The 22,520-nt window shown below is 37.2% G+C and overlaps 2 protein-coding genes across 6 annotated transcripts in view; one reads left to right on the top strand and one right to left on the bottom strand.

Moving 5' to 3' along the window:
- Nucleotides 1-3,006, bottom strand: part of WRN (WRN RecQ like helicase) — a 146,141-nt gene extending 143,135 nt beyond the window's left edge. For all 3 annotated transcript variants that reach the window (XM_015062676.3, XM_027077326.2, XM_027077325.2), the window contains exon 1: nt 2,771-3,006. The gene's annotated coding sequence lies outside the window, so the exon portion shown is untranslated. The remainder of the gene's footprint in view (nt 1-2,770) is intronic.
- Nucleotides 3,007-3,119: 113 nt separating this feature from the next.
- The window catches only part of PURG (purine rich element binding protein G), a 36,334-nt gene continuing 16,933 nt past the window's right edge, over nt 3,120-22,520 (top strand). Inside the window, exons 1-3 of one of the 3 annotated variants that reach the window (XM_027077329.2) lie at nt 3,120-3,615; nt 3,920-4,789; nt 16,571-16,572. In XM_027077329.2, coding sequence (XP_026933130.1) covers nt 3,926-4,789; nt 16,571-16,572 — 866 coding nt within the window. In that variant the 5' untranslated portion in view covers nt 3,120-3,615; nt 3,920-3,925. Of the gene's footprint in view, nt 3,616-3,919; nt 10,935-16,570; nt 16,573-22,520 lie in introns of those variants that run through there. The other 2 variants (XM_027077328.2, XM_027077327.2) reach the window with 2 other exon arrangements.

Below are 22,520 nucleotides of genomic sequence, written 5' to 3'. Positions count from 1 at the left end.
TATTTCCTGAGTATGCAATCACTTTGTGATAAAGTGTTTTCCACTAAAAACAAAAACAAATAGGGGCACCTGGGTGGCTCAGTCAGTTACCTCTTGATTTCAGCTCAGATCATGACCTCACAGTTCATGAGTTCAAGCTCTATATCAGGCTCCACGCTGACAGTGAGGAGCCTGCTTGGGATTCTCTCTCTCTCCCTCCCTCCCTCTCTGCCCCTCCCCAACTTACACTCTGTCTCTCTCTCAAAAATAAATAAACATTAAAAATTTTTTCAGTAAATAAATAAACTTTAAAAAAAATAAAAATGGGCAAAAACTTGAACAGACATTGCTCCAAAGAAGATATACTAAATAGCCAATGAGCACATGAAAAAAATGCTCAACATCATTAGTCACTAAGGAAATGCAAATCAAAACCACAATAAGATATCACTTCACTTCATCACCTAGGAATAAGAATTATATGAAAGAGGAAGAAAATTATTTGGAGAAGATAGGGAGAAACTAGAAGTCTTACCACATCGCTGGTTAAATGTAAAACAGTGCTGCCAATGTGATTGGGCAGTTAGCTCCTCAACAACTGAAACAGAATTATCACATGATCCAGCAAGTCCACTCCTAGAAATATACCCAAAAGAATTGGAAACAGGAACTCGAGCAGATATTTGTAAGCCAGTGTTCACTGCAGCATTATTCACAATAGCCAAAAGTGGTAAAAAAAAAAAAACCAAGTGTCCATCAACAGATGAACATAAAACGGAATATAAACACACAATGAAATATTACTCCGCCATAAGTTCTTTTTTATTTTTTTAACTTTTTTTTTTTTTTTTATGTTTGTTTATTTTTGAGACAGAGAGAAACAGAGCATGAGTTGGGGAGGGGCAGAGAGAAAAGGAGGCGCAGAATCTAAAGCAGACTCCAGGCTCTGAACTGCCAGCACAGAGTCCAACACGGGGCTCGAACCCATGAACCGTGAGATCATGACCTGAGCCAAAGTCGGACGCTTAACCAACTGAGCCATCCAGGCGCCCCTAACATTTATTTTTGAGAGAAACAGAATGTGAGCGGAGAAGGGGTAGAGAGAGGGAGACAGAATCCAAAGCAGGCTCCAGGCTCTGAGCTGTCAGCACAGAGCCCAACACGGGGCTCAAACTCACGAACCATAGGAGAGTGACTTGAACTGAAGTTGGACGCTTAACTGACTAAGCCACCCAGGTGTGCCAAAAGAAATTAAGTTCTGATACACGGTACAACATGAATGAACCCTGAAAACATTATGCTGAATGAAATAAGCCAGATGCAAAAGCACAAATATTTTTTTAAAAAATTAAAATTAAAAAGTGTTTAAGAACTCAAATATTATATGATTCCAGAATGAGCAAATTCATAGGGAGAGATATTAGAGGTTACCAGGGGCTAGGCAGAAGGGGCAATGGGGAATTATTGAATAATTAACCAGTTAGAACTTGGGGTGAAAAAATTTTAAAAATAGTGGTGATGGGGGCACCTGGGTGGCTCAGTTAGTTAAGCACCAGACCTCAGCTCAGGTCATGATCTCTGGGTTTGTGCATTCGAGCCCTGTGCCAGGCTCTGCTCAGAGCCTGGAGGCTTGCTTCAGATTCAGTGTCTCCCTCTTCCTCAGCCCCTCCCCAACTTGTGCTCTCTCTCCTTTCAAAAAAATGAGTAAACATTAAAAAAAATTTTTTTTAAATAGTGGTGATGGCTGTGCAACATAATGAGTGTAATTAATGTCAATGAGCTGTCCACTTAAAAACTGTTACAGTGGCACATTTTGTTACATATATTTTACCAGTGTTTTCTATTTTTTTTAATGTTTATTTATTTTTTGATAGAGAGCACAAGCAGGGGAGAGGCAGAGAGAGAGGGGGGACAGAGGATCCAAAGTAGGCTCTGCGCTGACAGGCTGTCGGGGTTCGAACCCATAAACTGTGAGATCATGACCTGAGCCAAAGTCGGAGGCTCAACTGACTGAGCCAGGCAGGTGCCCCTTACCAGTTTTTTTGTTTTTTTTTTTTTTAAAGATCATTCAGATGATGATGTTTCCCTGACAAAACTCTCCAATAGCTTCCCACTTCCCTCAGAATGAAAACCCAAATTTTCAAAATACCCTATGAGGTCCTACACTATCTGTCCTCAGCTCTTTCCCGTCTGACTTCACCTCCTCCAACTTCTCCCTTACCATCTCATTGTGCTTTAACTTACTGGCCTCCTAGACTGCTCTTTGAACACGCCAAACAGGCTTTCTCAGGGCCTTTGCACTTCCCGCCCCACCCCAGCCACAGAACTAGCTTTCCTTCAGCTCTTTATTCAAAACTTACTGTTAAAGGATTTAAACTCAAGAAATCCAACTTAATTTGCTAAATTACACGTAATAGGTTATTCCCCTCGACTTTGTTATGAAAATATGGAGTGGCTCCATTTCTGCAGCAGTAAAGGCTGGATCCGAAGGGTACAATCCCAAGGGCCCAAGACAGGCAACCGGTGGCACAAGCTGAAGGTGGGAGGGAATGGGAAAGCTCACTTTTTGGCTGACAGAAGCCCTGGGAAGGCCTGCGGCATGTGGGGGCCCTTTTCCGGCATGCTCCAGAGGTGGGAAGGGGCAGGAGGTCGCGGGTTTTAACGCACCTCCTACACACTGCCCAGCGGCCTGCTCTTCGGGACTGAGCACGCACCCCCAATGTCTGGGAAGGCTAGAATGATACCCCAGGGTCTGGGGCTGGCTGAAACAGGGGTAGGGAAGTCACGTTACCCTGAGAAGAGCCAGTTCAACGGGTCTCCTCCTTCAGCTGGACGAATTGTGAAGCGCCACAACAGCAGGGCCTGGAAGCCAGGCATCCAGGCCGGACACCAACTCAACAGACCTTATTCCCGCGCTGCAGAGCGCACGCCTTGGCGTCACGGCGCCCACGGCACAGTATCAGCTGGGGTAGACCTATCTTCTCCACCCCTCCCTCCGAGGTCCGCCCCGCCCCCGTCCTCCATTCGTGGTGCGCTGCAGCCCTCCCATCAAGCCCAGCGGGCCAGGCGGCGCGCATGCGCAAGGACTCTCGCTACCGCTGAGCATTCCGGGAAATGTAGTCCCTGTGCGGATGCCGCTGGGCCGCCAGAGTCCTGCATCCCGGAGGAACGTGGAGAAGTCACAACAGTCTCGCCACCTCCGTCCTCGTTACCATCTTCACACCTGTCCAGTCACCTCGCACTCATAGTCCATCTCCGCGCGCCGGGCTTCGGTCAGGGCGCGCCCCGAGGAAGAGCGCGAGACCTTCTCTTCCCTTCAGCGGGCTGTGCTGGAGGAGGCGGGGTCCACGGCCCGCCCCCCGCCGCCACCCCCCCCTCCCCTCCCGGCGGGTATCGGGCCGGTGCCCGAAGAGAGGCGGCGGCCCCCGCAGCGGCCGCAGGAGGGGCGGCGGCGGCGGCGGGCGCCGCAGGCGATGCCCCTGCCCGGCTGCTCCGGCGGGGGACGGTGCGAGCGGCGGCGGCGGCGGGGGAGTTGGCGGGGGGCAGCGGCTGCGGCGGCTGCAGCAGAGGGGCCGAGAGCTGGCGGCGGCGGCGGTCGTGAAGGGCATCGGTAGCGGCGGTGATGGCAGTGTCGATGTGAGTGTTTACTGGCTGGGGACCCCGGGGCTGCCGAGCCTGAGGCCGGCGGCCCGGCGGCGAGCGGGAGGCCGGGGCGGCGGAGGGATGCTGTGTGCGCGGTGCGGAGCCGGGAGACGCCGCCTGTCGCCGCCGACGGTCGGGCAGAGGCGGGAGCCGGGCGCTGCGGCGGCGGGCGCCGTGCACCGCGGCCCGGTGTGGGGGTCCCGGGCGGAGGCGGGGGCAGCGCAGGCCGAGGGGCGTCTGCGATTGTTCTCAACACCCCTCCCCCACCCCACCCCGTGTGTCTGTTTGTCACTTGCAGCTGAAGATGGAAAGAGCCAGGCGAAGGGGAGGCGGCGGCGGCCGCGGCCGCGGCGGCAAGAATGTAGGGGGCTCTGGCCTAAGCAAGAGTAGACTCTATCCCCAGGCCCAGCACTCCCACTACCCCCACTACGCGGCCTCAGCCACCCCTAATCAGGCTGGGGGTGCAGCCGAAATCCAGGAGCTGGCCTCCAAACGAGTGGACATCCAGAAAAAGAGGTTTTACCTAGACGTGAAGCAAAGCTCCCGGGGCCGGTTCCTAAAGATAGCTGAAGTCTGGATAGGGAGAGGCCGGCAGGACAATATCAGAAAGAGTAAACTGACTCTGTCCCTGTCTGTGGCAGCGGAGCTGAAGGACTGTCTAGGGGACTTCATCGAGCATTACGCCCACCTGGGCCTGAAAGGCCACCGACAGGAGCATGGCCACGGCAAAGAGCAAGCGTCCAGGAGGAGACAGAAGCACTCGGCACCCTCCCCACCAGTCTCTGTAGGGTCCGAAGAGCACCCTCATAGTGTCCTCAAAACAGACTACATAGAGAGGGACAATAGGAAATACTATCTAGACCTAAAGGAAAATCAGCGGGGTCGCTTCCTAAGAATTAGACAAACCATGATGCGGGGGACTGGCATGATAGGTTATTTTGGTCACAGTTTGGGCCAAGAACAGACTATTGTGCTCCCAGCACAAGGAATGATCGAGTTTCGTGATGCCTTGGTTCAGCTAATTGAAGACTATGGCGAAGGGGACATAGAAGAACGAAGAGGTGGAGATGATGACCCACTTGAACTCCCAGAGGGGACTTCTTTCAGAGTGGACAATAAAAGGTTCTACTTTGATGTGGGCTCTAATAAATATGGAATTTTCCTGAAGGTAAGTGAGGTGAGGCCACCTTACCGTAATACTATTACTGTTCCATTCAAAGCTTGGACAAGGTTTGGGGAGAATTTTATCAAGTATGAAGAAGAGATGAGGAAAATTTGCAACAGCCATAAAGAAAAGAGAATGGATGGCAGAAGGGCCAGTGGTGAAGAACAAGAATGCCTCGACTAGAGTGAATTTGAACTCCATCAGGCAAAATTTTAAATCATAAAATTGGCTAAAAGTACTGATCCATAATCATTTGAAGAAGTTTTTCCTCTTTTTTGGCCCTTTGTTATTAGTAATACCTCTGGTAGTTTATACTTCAAGGAGTCTGATTCTCATGTTATACGTAGAACATTATAATTCTTATGGGAATTCTGATCTTCCCAGAGCTAAATAGTTTAGCTGCTTCACCTGCTCCAGACCATTGAAGTATGCAAATCAGCACAAAATGTGACATTCTGACCTTCTAAATACCATAACTAAGATTTACATTGCACTATGACATAATCCTGAAAAAGATACATATACTTAATATGGAAGTGTGAATTTCTATTTAACAAGTTCCCCAAAATATTCCATCCCTACTTCGTTAAAAGCTGCTAAGCTTACCTGTAGGGCAGTTACCACAGAAACAGAAATTGACCTCAAGTATAATACAAATATATTTATTTATAAAAGTACATGTAGAAATATATCAGTTGTTCATTGGATAACAGTATTAAACCATACCATTAAAGAGTCAAATCTTACAGCTACTACAGTATTCTATAATTTCAAATTTTGTGGTAACCCTGGAGTTTATAGTTGCCATATCAAAGCCGTGGGAGAGTTTTAATTGGTTGTTCTAAACTAGTTATAACCCTATCTTTACCTCTACTTACTGTACCATATATTTTTATTGACTTTCCGAAGTTTTAGGAATTACTATTATGTCACTGTTGAGTGGGAGGCTTCATCCTATGGCTTTGCTATGGAAATCTTGGTGTTTTAGCCTTTCATGCTAATTTGAAGGTTGTGAGAGGTTTTTTTTTTTTTTTCCCCCAGAATATATCGTGGACTCAAGGTGTTCTATTTTATGCTTCTTCTTTAGCACTCTTTCAGAGGGGTTGGTGCACCAGTTCACTGATACAAAAATACATCTGTAATAATACATTTTAGTAGCACTTTTGCAATTGCTACCCTTAAAACCGTGTCAACACTTCCAATATAAACCTGGCTTTTACAGGTATTTTAATTCCAGAAAAACAAACAAACAAACAAACAAACAACTCTTTTTCTAAAAAGCATTTAGAATATAAATTTTCAGCCTGGGAAAATATTTTAGATTGGTTATAAACATATTTGAAAGGAAAATTCAAGCATTTTCCAAGGTGCTCTTTATGATACTTAAAAAGGTTTACTTTACACAAGACTCACCCAGTTACCTGTATTAAAAATTGCTTTCCAGGAAGTGCCACAGCAATTTTTCAACACCTAAGCAATTTTTAAACAAGTGGATATATTGTATATGTGTACCAACCCACCCTGTATTAACTGACTAGAATTTTATCTGTTGAGCTGCATTTTATTCTGATTGAAACTATTGTCTTTTTTCTTGGCTTTATTCACCTCCCACACAATAAGTCCATATAATCATGTTTAAGAGCCAGACACTGATTTCAACCCCCAAATATAGCTCTCATTTATGAGAGCCGGCTGCATGGATTGAGATCAGAATGTAGCTCTCCTTTTATATACCATAAGTAGTTCAAAATAATTTTAATAATTTTTTTCCTTCAGAAGTTTGTCCCCAAGTACATTTAAGTAAGGTCACTAAGAAAACGTTATGAGTTAAGAAAATAATATTACTGGCCTCTCTTATTTAAAAACAAGCAATCAGTAACCCAGACATATATGCTGGTATTGGTTTTCAGATTGTATTTCACGTTTCCCCAAGTAGTATGAAGGAATCTCATTAGTTCATCATAAATGTGGACCATCTGGATTACTATGGAACAACCGAAGGTTGGAAGATAGTTGGAAATACTAGAGTTAATAGCACATGGTGGGTGTTGAGACTCTAAAAGTAGCAAGGATCTTTAAACAGTCCTAACTGTAAAATAACTATTGTAGACTTGATAAAAAGTAGCTTTTGGTATATGAAGGAGTGATGTGCACTTGAATTACTGTACTACTGATTGTTATTCCTGCCCATCATAGTGCCTATTAATAATTATCAACCTGTCAGATTTTGGCAAACTGGAGCTGCGCATGTTCCAGTATTCGAGTGTTCCTATCACTATTGCTATGACTGTATACTCTCTCTTAAAAACCTTCCCTCGTAAAATACTTATATCCATTAAGTCTAAATGATTTCTTTCTTGGTTTTTAGTCTGATAAGATTTGAGAGTGTGTGTCTATATACATACATACGTGTGTATATATACATATACACAATACATGTCAGACTTAACTATCTTTAATTCATTGTATATAAATATTAATTTTGCATTAATTGTTTAACTAAAGAATTAGTTAAGTAGCCAAATCTTCTACATTGTATGTATACTCCAAAGTTATTACCATCTCAAAGCTATAGATTGGTAGATGCATATATACCGGCAATTGAATATACTTTAGAATCACTAAGCCTTCTGCCAGTCCTTTTGTTTCACTTTTTTATATGTATTCATTGAAAAATGAAATGATGTTACAATTTTTTGATACTTAAAATTCCCAATTATTCATTAGCCATAATCAAATAAGATCCAGTTCAAAACTCTGGTATTAGGACATGTATTGCCATGTATCTTATAAAATAAGCTACTATTTTTATCTGTGCAATATACATTTTATTTATTGTCATTTGTAACATAAATGGAGCTGCAAGTGTACATGGTATTCTTCAAAATAATAGGATCCCTGCCTTGAAGACATTAAACTCTTAAGGCAACTGGATGTTAGAAGTCAAAAAATGAACATTCAAGTTAGTAACCAAAATTACTAGTTCATTGTATAATTCTAAAACACTGATGATGTTTGCACATAACCCAAGCATAATGTGGTATAGACTCAAAACTGTAATAATATAAGCTAATAGTATGAAATTTGGAAACGGGTTCCTCATAATAGTTGGCAGTGTGCTCCTAGCAATTGAAAGCAACACTAATCTGTTGCTTAATATGCAAAAGATGCAATGTATTATAAAAGTATTAAAAGTTCTGCCACATTTTATAATTTTCCTTGTTAAAACCCCAAACTGCCATGTCCCTTAAACTTGAGTCAAACACAAGCTTATTTGCACTAAAGAGCATGGCCAAAAAGTAAACGACAGGGTGGAAAAGCTAGTTGGAACCTCTTGAAATAATTGGTTCTAATGGGAGAATTTCACATTTGTCTATTTGAAAGCTATATGGTCCAGGCAGACAATCTGTCAGTTCACTAATTTAATAATGCACTTTACCTTTTGTATATAGAAGATGTACATTTATGCCACTTGAAAGGTGGGATGTGTTTCGATAACTATGTAGTTAGAATCTGTAGGGTGATCTCTTGCATGCAGATGTTTGTGTTGGAACTGCTATAATAACAAGTTTCCATTAAATCAGTGTAACGGAGAAGGGTAGAAGATGCTTTTGAAACAACTCCCAATACATTTAATGAACACTTAAAGTAGAGTTCATATTTGTATTCTTAAGAACTAAAATCAATAAAAAACTACTTCTAGCCCAGATTAGTATTACAGTTGAGACTATATCTAGTTGAGACTCCCCATAATACCCTGAAAGTTAATTTTGGGAATTTGTGCAGAAAAAAAATTTTTTAGTAATTCTGTTTCATTGTTGATGTGTGTTAAAACAACTAATGAAAAGACAGTACATGATACTGTGTAAGAATTAAAGGCATGGTTGGCTGATACAGTGTCATTAAGAAAACACCCAGACTAAAGAAATAAAGTTTCAAATTAAGAAAATGCGAAGAGCCTCAGAACCATTGCTAAAATCAATACAGTATTATTTCAAAATTTGCAGAACTAACTTTCACCAACCAAAAAGGGTATTGGGAGATTTAGTGTATCCTTTCATCCTAAAAACTTCCTGAGATGTACATTTGAAAACTAGATAATTGTTGCTTAATAATAGGTTGTATGTGCTTTACTAAGAAACACTGTGTACTAACAATTCATCGAGAATATGCTATATTTACTGCATTCATTTTATATATATGGATAAGAATACATTATATATAATCATCCTATCTTAATATATTCATGTATTTATATTGTAATTTTGCAAATATTTTCAGTAAAATAAACATTTATCTGAGCTGCACAATTTGAAGAGGATGAAATTGGAATACACCCTCAGACACTCATTTTTACTAAGCAGCTACCATTGAAAGCTGGTGTATGTACTATCACTCCTTTAGATTTTGTTTTATGGTTTATTTTAATATCTAAGTGATTAGGACTTAATTTGAATTTTTAAGTGGCGTTCTGAAAATAATTTTTATAACCGTGAGATTTTTTTCCCTGCTTATTTCAAAATGTCTTTCATTGGAACTATTTATAAAATCCTATTCCAAGCTTTATGTAAGGGCTTTGCTTAGTCACCACATAGTTTGAAGTCTGTGTTTACTAAAACACCAAACATCTTTGGCAGGATAAAAATCTAAAGTAAACCACAAAGAGAAGTTAAAATTGACCCTATGCCAACAGAATAACAGAGGTGTAATACTTACCACTGCCAAGTAAGATTCTTATAGTCCTTCTGAAGTTTCCTTAAAGATTTTTTGAATTTCACAAGTAACATGGCTAACGGCTAACCCATCACAGGAAGAAAATAAGGATATTAGTATGCTGTTGAGACAGACCATAGTCCACAGTGCTGTAGCGATGAGGTACAGGGAAAATGTGTTTTTCCCAATTTAAGGTCATGTGAAAGTTGAGTTTTTAACTCACGCTTACTGTCACAAAGTAAAGATACCAAAACTTATGTAGGTGGATCTTGGAAAAACAATATATGTATTAGTATATTTTCTTCTATAACGTTAAAAAAAGGTTTTTTTCTTAATTTGACTTGTTTTTTAAAATTAAATTTATTTTGGTAGTTTTTAATCAATATTTTTGAATAGGGAAAACATGTATGGTACAAAATTTAAACGCTACGGTTAGGTAGACAGTGAAAAGTAACCGGTGTTACTGATTTCTTGCGTATCCTTCTAGAGTTACTCTGAATATACAAGCATATGTGTCTATACATATATTCTTTATAAACATACAAAGGAAAATATATACACTGTCCTGTGTATATGTCCTGGTAGTATCAGTTTTAGATCTGTCATTTTAAATGAATTTTTCCCCTTTTACTTAGATACCATACTTGTACTAGTTAACATAGCACTTAATTTGAATTATATTATTACACCAAGGGAACCTCAAGGAAATTTTGAATGAATCCCATTAATATTAACTTAAGATGCAAATATGTGTATATATTAATTTAAAGTGTATAAATATTTAATTTCCCTTCTCTGTCCCTAACCACCTTGCCCTTCCTGTCTTTCCCTGTTCCTTCTCTCAAAAGACTATTGGTCTTTTTCCTAAAGTAATACAGTTGAGGACTGGCAGGATATTAAACTATTTTACCAAGTGTTAGGTTAACTATGTTCTCTAATGAAAAACACTGATATTTAAAGCTTTAATAAATTATTACTTAAGTTTTACTAATTCTTTTACTATCTTATTGTTATCCAAAGACCTTGCCATTATGAGAGCAAATAAGTAATGGAACTATAGTGAAAGGTTGTGCTATGACTGTTGAAATCTTTTGATTTGTTAACATGAGCTTTTATCTTTATTATGATGAGGTTATTAATGAATAATTCATTTAGCAACCTAGTCAAATCCAGTACTAAACAAAGGGGTAACACTAGTCCTGATTGTTTAAGGCATGGATTCCCCACTGAAGGACTCAGAGTCCATCAGATGTCTTTGGGACCAGAAGGGGTACTATGATGATTTGCGGAGAGAGTAAAAACTTTGGGGCTATAAGGTTACAAGTACAACTAAACCATCTCCATTCTCTGCTGGAAGAGTATTAAACAGTAAATTGTTTGAAAATAAAGTTAGCATAATGCTTTAATAGTTTTTAAAACCCCTCCCCCCCCAAAATCAAAATCAAATTCTCTTCTCATTCATATCAAACATGTATATTTAAAGTCATTTTTCTAATAACCACCAAGAAAAAATTATCTGAAAAATTGAAAGTCACATGCTGGAACCTTAAAGGATATTATCTAGTTATAAATTAAATCAACCAGAGGAAAAGATCTAGTACTATTAGAAGTACCTTAAAGAATATGAGGGTTGAGGAGGAATTTTTTAATAAATTGATACCTGTAAATTTTATGAAAATATTAAAAAGTTTTAAAAATTCAAGCACTGGTTTAAACATTAAAAATATATCTCCATAATTGGTGGCATAATTTCCTGTCTGTAAATGAGAGAGTTGTTAGAAGACAGGACCCTCTTAAATATATATTTTTAAAGCATAAAAAAGTGTTTATTTTAATGATGAATAACCCATCATCCTTTACAGAATCTATAACATTGGTAAAACTCTCCAGTATTTACTTGTTCAAGCTTAAAATGGTTTATAGGTATTGCTTCTTATTTAAGGAATGGGGTCAAAAAGAAGGTAAATTCTCCTGCAGGAACGAGTTTTGCTTAAAAAATTAGGAATTTCTCATCCTTAATCAAGGAGTTTCTCATGTTGGTGCTTTCAGGTAAATTGTGTTTTCCAAACTTTACCTTCTTTCAAATATTCTTTGTGAGAAATGTCTTACTAAGGCCAGTGACATCTACCAGTAAATAAAAACTTATTCATAATGAAATTAGTGCTGCTACAGTGAAGTGAATTTGTGATGTGAATGTAAAGGAAATACTTATTAATGAAATATACATTTTCTTCCTTTCTGTTGTTGGCTTTTTTCTAAGATTGTATAGGAGTTGTCTGCCCTCTCATTTCCCCCCTTATATAGTTTCTGTGTTATTCTATTCAAAGTGTTGATTGGTTTCCAGGAAATAATAGGCGTAAATAAAAGGAAAAGTAATCCCTAAGAAAAATGTTCATATTAGTTAAAAGTTAGACTTGCTCCCAAGTGTAAGATTAGGGGAAAAAATGCTTTTGTGGGCTTTTGTCTTTATCAAAATGGTGATATAAATCTGTTTATTTGATCTGATTAAAGACAGAATTTCTTGTGAGATACCTATATTCAGAAATCCTTAGTGTCTTATTTTTCTTGGAGTAGTATAATACATGCTCTTCAAGATTTTATTTATTATTTGTTGTGGATTTGATGAGGCTGTTGCCTAGAGCTAACAAATACACAAGGAAGAGAGAAGAGAAAGGTAGTGGTTTACTATTTTGTTTGCCTATAGCAAAAGAAATCAATATAACAAAATGGAAGAAATAAGACTTCTCAAGACCAAATCCCTATTTATTTAACCTTTAAAAGATCATTTGAGAAAGAATAATAAGACCTAATTCTTCCAGTGTAAGGCCTGACTCTCAGTAAACCATTTAACTTCAGTAGGATGGCTCCTTTTATGAAAAATGAACAAGATTGTGCTAGAAGCTAAGGTTCCCTCCTACTCTAAACTTCTAATAATATTCTGTATCAATGAAGTGTGAAAGAAAAAAACAGAATACCAGAATTGGAAAGTATAAGACAATCTGTATTAAAAACAAAATAATGCAGCAATCTGTGCTTATACCCAAAAGAACAGGAAGAAGTGGCAGTTTTATCACATGTATGTATCTCTTCAGCCACACAAAATGAAATTTTGTTCCTGGCCCTTCTTAAGATCAAACGTTTACACTAACTGTACAATCATCCTATGCTTTAATTTTTTATGGAAATACTTTTATTATCTGTATGAGGTCTTATTCTTTGGAAGCATTACTTGTTTCTACACATTCTGTAATCATTTCTTACATTCTGCATGACAAAAGAATTTTAAAAATTAACATCACACCCTGAAATGGCATTGTACCTGAAAGAACCTTAAATTACGTTGCTAAGTAATACACCACTGCTATCATTTCAGGGGCCCCTGAGAATCAAATACTACCTTTGACCTCTATTTCCTTGGTCTACTGAACGTATTACGTTACAAATAATGATATTTAACAAAGGAAATCAGGAAGGGCACTGAACTGTGAACGATATGGTTCTACTTTAGAGGACCCGTAACTACTAGAGTGTGCAAAGATAAAACATCATAATGAGTTTGTTTGTTTTGTTTTTAGCCTTGAGAAACCACCAAGGTTGGTGATTGAAGGAGAAGAGAAGAACACATAAGGGTTTTTGTCCCAGATGCTTTACTTAGGCGCCCGAATCCTCCAGTATACAGTGCCACCACTGTCAATAGATCAAATGGAAAAGAGTGACACCTTTCTCCCTAGACCTCTCCTTCTGGTGCCCATTGGTTTATCAGAGACCGTGCTTAAGAGTTACCAAAGTGTATTTTGAAGTGTGTATACACATGTGTATTTCATTAATTTCAAAAATCTCTGTGCACATAAAATTCCATTGCAGAAATAGTCCATATGATAAAGCAGCCTTTAAGCCTGGTGGTGCTTTGCAATAGCAATCTTGTTGGTCAGTTCGCAACAAATTCTGTTGAGAGTGGATTGCCTGTTGTTAGAAATTTTTTTTCTCCTCCCTCTTCTCAATATAGCAGGTACATTTTAGGTTCTTCACTGTTTCTTCTTCAATGCTGTTTGAAAGCTAAGTGGGATATGAGAGAACGGTTTAGTTGGCAGTTATTTGCCCTTGCCGTTTTATAGAAATTGTCCCTATCTTCCCATTCAAACATTCTGAGCACCAATACCAAAAGATCATACATAAGTGCCAAAACTACCCATAAAATAAAACAACAGAACCATGAAGATAATAATTTAGGGGATGCCTGGGTGACTCAGTCAGTTAAGCGTCCAACTTTGGCTCAGGTCATGATTTCACAGTTGGTGAGTTTGAGCCCCACATCGGGCTCTGTGCTGACAGCTCAGAGCCTGGAGCCTGTTTCAGATTCTATGTGTCCCCCCCCCCACACACACACACCCCCGTCTGCGCCTCCCCTGCTTGTGCTCTCTCTCGCTCTCTCAAAAATAAACGTTAAAAAAATTTTTTAAGATAATTTAGGAATAAGGATAAGGATATGTACAAGACACCTAGATATAAAAAAATTCCTTATCATTTGCTAATTTGCTTCAGAAACTGCTGTATTTTATTTCTAGGTGTTTCAGACTAGCAATGTGGTTTATACCAATGGTTGACAGTCTAGAATTTTAATAGAACAAAATAATTTGAAAGTTCAGGTGAATTTATTATGGAATTTTATCTATTGCTGTTCTCCTTAAAGGTTAAACCATGCTATAATCATTTTAAAAAATAGAATTTTAAAATGTCCTCCCTTCTTTTACCCCCCTGTCATAGTAAGAACACTAATTTCTCCCAATACCACCACAGCTCCTCTCCATCCTATTTATTTGTTTAGATGACAACTGAAACACAATAAAGACTGAAAAAATTGCCCTATGAACTAGATCTATAGACTCAGAAAGGACTGCTACTTAACTAATATCAGTACTGTTACCGTATTTCTGTACAGGAATTTAGTATGAATAGAAACATTTCACTTGGGAAGATATGGACTGAAAGGTCAGTTATTCCAACTTTTCAGTATACACTGTATCTTCAGGAAATACTTTGACTAGCACGATTGACAAGTAATTTCAGAAACGAATGTAGCCTCTAGGAAAATTGCACCATGACCATTTTTAAAGAGAAGGTGGTAACAAAAGAAAGAGGCAATCTTATTAGTATTAACAACCATTACTTATTGAATACCTACCATATATTAAACATTGCTGAACCCCTGTAACTATTCTACTTATAACAACCCTATTGTCACCATTTTTTTTTAATCATCACCATTTTAATATGATTTTCCAGAGATTTTCAAAACTGGTTCAGTATTTCAGAACTAATGTATTTGAACCCAAATTGACACCAAGCCAAAGACTGTGTTCATTGAATTAGGCCGAACTATCTTTAAGACTTACTCCAAAATCTAACCCCCTGACTAATATAGCACAGTCTACCCCCATGTATTACTGGTAAATCTGCCTCAGATTACGAGGAATTATTTTATCCCAAACTAATCCCCATATATGGGGCTAGTACCACCAAGAGACACTCCTTATATAAGTGTTCATCTAGTTTGTTAAAGTTCAGTGCTATTAAATACAACTTATATGATCTTTATGGATTGAACCTCTAGTCTCAACCGTTTTAAATAAATGTCTATTTTGGAAAGAGATCACATGACAATATAGATGGATCATCCCAATTTAACCCTTAAGTGCAGAGAGAAGACAAATTACTATTTACTGTGGATCTACTATTTCATTTTCATGACCCAAAATCAACTGGTCATGTTGAATTGATCTGGAAACAAGTCGTGTCAATATCAGTGAAAAGTTTATTGTTTTTTGAAACTCTTTTTACCAACTTACTCTTCCTATATCACTCCACTGATTTTCGTATTTCGTTACCAAGTCTCCCCTTCTTTTCCATATCCCCAGCAGAGTAAACTGAACTGACCCTATTTACAGACACATATTTTCCTCTGTTGCTCCAGGCCAGTGGTTTTCAAATTTTGGTTTGATTGAGAATCAACCAGAGGGCTTGTTAAAACAGATTGCTGGCCCCGCTTCCTGGGTTGAGTCTGTTGGCCTGGTGTGGTGAGGAGGGGACCAAACATTTGCATTTCTGACACATTCCCAGGTAAGCTGATGCTGCTGCCGTGGGGACCACATTTTAAGAACCATAGCTGCAGGTTGATGTGATCTTACCTTAGCTACAAAAGACAGGGAAGGAGAAATGTGGTCATAACAACTGTAAGATCTTGGTAAAAAGAAGTCTCAGTGCTATTCATTCAGCCTTGAGAAATTTACAAATCTAAAATAATATTTTTTATCAATTGACTAGACTTTGAGTAAAAATCATTTTCTTCTCTCTTTATCCTTTCATGACATTTAATAACTTTTCTTCTGATTTTTTGACAACTATCTTGAGATAACTCTGATAGGAACTAATAATTAGGAATTCTTATATGAAAAGCCTAGCATTCAAATTTATGGAGACTGAAACATGTTTTTTAATTTATCAAATAGCTGGTATATAAATCTTAGTAATGGAAAGTAAATAATTTCTATACTCAACGGTTACTAATACAACTGTTAGGAAATATTAAACATTAGGACTTGAAGGGACCTTAGTTTAGTCCCTCAATTTTACATTTTGTGACATGTATCATGTAGCTCAAATGGTTCATAATTAGTAAAATAAGCCAAGTAAGTAAACAGAAAATAAAGGCTAAAGGTTAAAATGCCAATTGTCTCTTAAGATATATAAGCGATAAGAAATATACTAATTTCTTTTAAATGCATATATTTTTATCATCTTCCTATGTCTTATCTATGTGTGTAGGATAGAGGAGCTATAGATATATACTGTAATGTATTTATGGTACTTTTAGTGGTACCCATTGATTTAAATTTAGAGAAACTTCTGGATGCTCATTGAGCATATTTGAAAACATAACCAACATACTTAAAAATAATATATATTGTGCTTGCTAACCTGTGGACATTCTATAATTAATGTATTGATCAAAATTAATAAAACAATATTTTATATAAGTCTATATAATTAATATCTATGATATAACCTTACTAGCTGTCATTCTAATGGATCATGCTTTATCAGAAATACCAAATCATTCATATATAGACATTTGGCAGTTCTGCAAGTTCATTAACTTCTGTTTCCAACTACTACCCCTTCGATGATTAGTACTCCAGAACAATGAATGAATTCCTAATTGTGAAAAAGATGAACATAACAGAGATAGTCACCAAGTCAAAAGGATTATTATAGGCTGTATAATGTATTTTTAAAATTCTGTGTCCTGTTGTATTATAGCTACAATTTAAATTTTAGGTTAAAAAATTTATGTCTTATTATTTGAGTCAGCTTCAGACAGAATAGATTTATAGGAAATTTCAGCTCGACATGAGGGCCACCTTTAAGAAGTAGTGTTCCTTCCCTGTTGCTGAAATTATTTAAGGCAGAGAATAGACATGCACTTAGTTTAGGATGCATAAAGGGAATTAATAAATCAAGAAAAAAATGGATTGTTATTACCTTGAAGATTCTTTTCAACTCTGAGAGAATTTCTTGGGAATACTGGGAACTTTTGTTTTCAGGTCTTTTATTAATTTATCACATTGGATAAAGAAGCGTGATTTCAATTTTTCTAGTATTATTCTGAAAACATGTTAAGAAAAAAAATGACTTCCTCCTACCCCTTGTTATTGCAAAACAACATAAAAGACATTTTCAAATTTTCATGAGCTGTACTAATTAAATGAATTAGTTAAGATAGGTTTCATGAGATTTGCCCCTCAAAATTAAGTCTAGCTTTTATGATTTTCATAAGAAACTTTTTACTTTTAGTCTTTTTTTTTCCCCAGAAACAGCCATATGAAGGAATGTACTTGGTACTTATGTGGCTATTTCAAAAGTACCTGTTACAGGTTTATTTGGGAAGACATAAGTGATGGTACAGTAAATTGGATAACCAAATTATTGCATATTATGAGGTTTTTCTTCATAAAAGTCTAGATTAAATTCTCTTTAAAGATTGAAGCAATAAAATATTTCCATTCTCTATTTTTTCTTGCATTTCTAATTTAAGATGAAAAGAAACAACAAAATTCTCTATTTCCTCTTAAGTTTTCTGTATTAAAGAACAAGATTCTAAGTAAGTTCATTATTGCTGCAAATAATATATGTGATTTTCTCCTGGAGATTTTCAAGGCTTTGCATAGGGCAAAAGGTTAGCTGTGGCAATAATATCTAAATTCAGGGATCTGGCATGAATCAATATGAAACTCGATTCTCACTTGCAGGGTCCATTTTTTCTTGTCACTCCTTCCAGGCATCTTATGCTTTCTCATGACACTGTAACATTTCCAAATTTCAGTGGACAAATAATTTAAAATTTTTTTTAATGTTTGTTTATTTTTGAGACAGAGAGAAACAGAGCATGAACAGGGGAGGGTCAGAGAGAGAGGGAGACCCAGAATCTGAAGCAGGCTCCAGGCTCTGAGCTGTCAGTACAGAGCCTGATGCAGGGCTCAAACTCACCGACTGTGAGATCATGACCTGAGCCAAAGTCGGAAGCTCAACCAACTGAGCCACCCAGGCGCCCCAGTGTACACAGCATATTTAAAATGTAGGTTCTGGTCCCTGCCCCCAGAGATTATGATTTGGTTGATCCAGAGTGGGGTTCAGAAATTGGCTTTTTAATCTTGCTCTTTCTGAATGGTGTGGGGGCCATTCTTTGTCATGGCCTTAGACTTGCATTCTTTCTTCCACATCATCTTTCCAGCTGGAATTGTTTAGGTTTTAATACTGTCAGCCAAAACGATTTTTTGGTTATCCTATTAACAACTAATATCTAGGGCCCACTTTAAACACAGAGAGGCTAAATACATAAACCCAAATATTTAAGATGTTGTACTATCATATTGTCTAGCTTTCTGGGCAATGATCGCTGGGAATGCTAGTTTCTCCCCCACCTCCAATGTTCAAATTCAAACTACTTGACATGTAACCACTAGTTACATATTCCCCAGATGTCAAAACCAAAATATTCTGTCTTTCCAGCCTGAGTTAAGTACATAGGTGATTTGTCTTTCACCTTTTCATAAGATGACCCTCTAAGTCTCAAAAATGACCTTTCCCAATTTTCTTTTTTAAATATAAACTTACAATTTATTAGGAGTACAAAAAAATATCCTTAATCAGTCTGAATACCTCACTTTTCTGGTCTAGTTCAATTTTTTTTTATTGTGGCTTAAAAAGCACATAACATAAAATTTACCATCTTAACCATTTCTAATATGCAGTTCATTAGTGTTAAGTACATTCACCTTGTTGTACCACCAATGTCCAGAACTTTTTTGTCTTGCAAAACTGAAACTCTAAGCCCATTGAAAAACTGTCTAATTCCTCCACCCCATCCCCTGGCAACCACCAGTGTACTTTTTTCTCTTTTTTAAAATAAGCAAGATATTTGCTTAAACCTTTGCCCATCCATAGTGGATTGGTTTATGGCTATTGATTATTGCTACTTAGCTCTCCAGGTATGATACATATATCCTGTGTTGTTATAATTCTCACATATAAAAAGGTTTACAATTGCAAAGCAATTGTGCTTATATTTATTAAGCAATCCTTAGAATCTTTGGGTGGCTGCAAATGAAGTATATTTGGTCCTGGAAACTTTCCTCTGAGTTACAAGGAAGAGTAATCTTTATTGCTCATGAGACCTAGGGGATTCCAGAGGGACAGTTTTTGTATATTTGTTTGTTTGTTTGTTTGTTTGTTGAAGGTGTGAGGTTAGAATTACCAAGGAAATTAAATCATGGAATTTCTGTAGATTTTTCCTATGTACATTCTAGGATTTTCTCATTACTTACAAAGTTGATTAGAAATTTTTCTGGAATTTGGCAGAATTAATGTTCACCAAATGCTTTCAAAATCTTTGCTGAGTACAATATGAAACTTTACCTCTAAGCAGCTTCATTAGAAATATAATCTGGGAGAAATAGGCATATATAAAAATGCATTTCTGCAAATGGATGTTTCAAATGCTAGTTCAGGAATCATTGGCAATAAGAAAAACCCAAACCCAAGAAACATTCTTAAAATTCTTATTTTTTAAGTTTTTTAAAATTCTTCTTCCTCTGTTATTAAAATTTTCTAAAGAAATGAATAAAGTTTTAAATCCTATAAGCAATCTCCATCTAAATAAACAAATACTATAATGATGCGTATTATGCTGGATTTTAACGTGGAAAAAATGTGCCTGTTCTTGGCCTAAATTATCTTGGAACTAACACAAAAACCAGTTGATAATGATTCTTGGATAATGATAACCGAATCGTTCTTCGTTTTATGAATTTAACAATTCATAATATGAGTGTATATGATTTTTTCAGACAAATGCTATTTATTTACAGCTATTTTAAATAATTTCATAACTTTTGTACACCCAGATATTTCTTTAATGATCTATTGCAACATACTGATGATATTTACTTCAAAGAAAATTCTTTAAAATTGAATCTCATTATTTCCTTGAGCTCCACTATAAAATTAGAAATGTTTTCTTTTGTTTTTGTTTCTGTTTTTTTTTTTTTTTAGAAATGTTTTCTCAATACGAGGAAAAATTTTTGAGTTGAAAATATTTAGTGAAAGAGTTGTAATGCATCTGGTTCAGTAACATAGTAAGCAATTACTCTTTTTCCTTTCCAGTGCCCCATCACTATTTAAGATCTTTCTTCGTTGCTCACCATGACCACCCCAATATCACAGAAATTCGTTTCATGCCACGCAATTCTCAAAGGCACACACTGCCAACAACCTAGAACTTAACCTCTCCTCTAACGTCTCTAACATAAGCTAGGCACTAATATTTTGTCAGTAAGACTCTGTATCTAATATAGTAAAACCTTCAGCCTGAAAATTCCCCAAGTTCTGAGCATTTTTTGACAATTATTTACATACTTTATCAATTATAATATTAAATTTACTTTGAATAAAGAATGCCTATTGGATTTATAATAACTGAAGCTAATTTGCATTATTGTTCTCCAAGCATTATTAAACTCTACTCCTATTTAAGGAATCCTTCAGGTCATTAACTTATTATGTGCAATTTGGTTTGTTAATCACCATTTACTGTTTGACTTATTTTTTTAAAAGACCCAAATATTACATTTAATGACATATCAAGCTGGGATTCAAGCAGTACCTTCTGTTAAAGTGATTTGCTTCTGTCTTCAGATTATACTACATAACATCTACATTTTATTTGATGGAAATTTTTTATAGTTTATATGGAAAAAAATCAATCTTAGTTAAACCCAGAATTTGATTCCTACATTAGATTTTCAATAATTTAATTCTAAATGATTAGTTTTAAAACTTCTGTCACAAAATGACTATAAAATGAATGTCATTGCCAAATTACTCACTACATCTGTGCTATAATTAATAAAGTCCCCCTCCCCCAATTTATTCGTATTACTCAGACTATTATTTCAAGCATTCATGGAATTTTAAGAATCCTAAGGTCTCACCTTTTCCCTCCCGTTGTGCAGCAGTGTGGTATAGAGGTCAGGGCTCTGTGTTAGAAGCCCTGACTCTGGGCCTTGTAGCTGGCCCAGGGGGAGGCATTTAACCTCTGTGGGCCCCAGCTTGTTTACTCCTCACTTGTGGGGATTGGCTCATAACAGGTGATTCCTAAGAACCTTTCAATTTCTATATCCCTGCAGTCATAAAAACTCCGATTACAGTTATCTTCAATTTCTTTCTTTGGTGTATTTTTCTCCGCATCGTCTTTGTTTCATCTGGCATTTATTGAACATCCATTTCTCCTTGGCATCCTTCACATTTAGATATGGTTGCTTCAGTGAAGTATTTCAGTGCACTGTTCCTCTGTCTGATTTGCCCAATCCCCCTTTTTTATTAAGTTTAAGACCAGAGACTGTTTCTTCCTCTTTTCTTTTCCCCTCCATACCTAGCACTGTGCTGATTGCTTAAATCATCTCTCTTCACTTAATCACCACTGATCCTGTTCCTGCTTTGCCTTTGAAATCTCCTTGCTTCAAGATCACAGTACTTCACAGACAAATCAAAATGGCGACAAGTATGAATGAAAGCAATAACTTTAAAACCTGATAAATACTATGTCAAGGACTGATTCACAGGTTAAGATACAGTAGAATATGGGACCTTTTGTTTCCTGCACCTCCTAAATTTTACTTCAGAAATATTCTTTCCCTTGTTCAATAGATAAATGATCCTGTTCTTTTCACTCATGGATGTTGAGTGGCTACCTTGTTCCAGGCGCTATGCTAGGGGCTAAAGATCCAAGAATTTACAAAAGAAAAATAAGCCACTGCTATTAGCTTTAAGTGTGCCATGTCCAAAATTGTTTGATTCAGAGCAGCTTTTGGAAGCCAATTGAACTTTCATATTTTTCATTCAACGGATATTCATCTGATTATCTGCCATGTGCTAAGCAGTGTGTTGGTATGTATGAGAAGTGTGTTTGAAGCATTATAAAATGCCAAATATTATTTTCCCTTTAACAATTTATCCTTTAAATATGATTTAATTATCTACATCCTGTTATAATGCTCAAAATATATTTCACTGATGCAGATTTAGAGAATAGCACTGTTTTAAATAATAATTTTGTCTTATCCATTCCAAATCTCTTTTGATGTCCAAGGATGAAAATAATGATTGTGTTTCATCTCATGTGACTACTGTATTCAAGGTAATGATTTCCTAAATTCTAGGTTGGAGATGAATGTGAAGCCCCATGCAGGTTCATCATAAAAGACTGCTGTGGTTTCTGTGTGTGCATGGGGGACTGAGGTGGGGAGAGGTGGAGGAAGACAAGAAGTAGTAAACATCATATCCTATATTTGCCCTCCCTGCTCTAGGCTTTAGTATTTAACCTCACTTTAATTTTATTTCACTCTCTTTGCACATACAATATCTTCACAAACTCCTTTTCTCTCCATATGTCTGGATTTACAAAAAC

The sequence above is a fragment of the Acinonyx jubatus genome, chromosome B1 (assembly GCF_027475565.1).
Source record: "Acinonyx jubatus isolate Ajub_Pintada_27869175 chromosome B1, VMU_Ajub_asm_v1.0, whole genome shotgun sequence".
Classification (NCBI taxonomy): domain Eukaryota; kingdom Metazoa; phylum Chordata; class Mammalia; order Carnivora; family Felidae; genus Acinonyx; species Acinonyx jubatus.
Note: the sequence above shows the minus strand (reverse complement) of the source record. Positions and strands in the feature narration are given on the sequence as shown.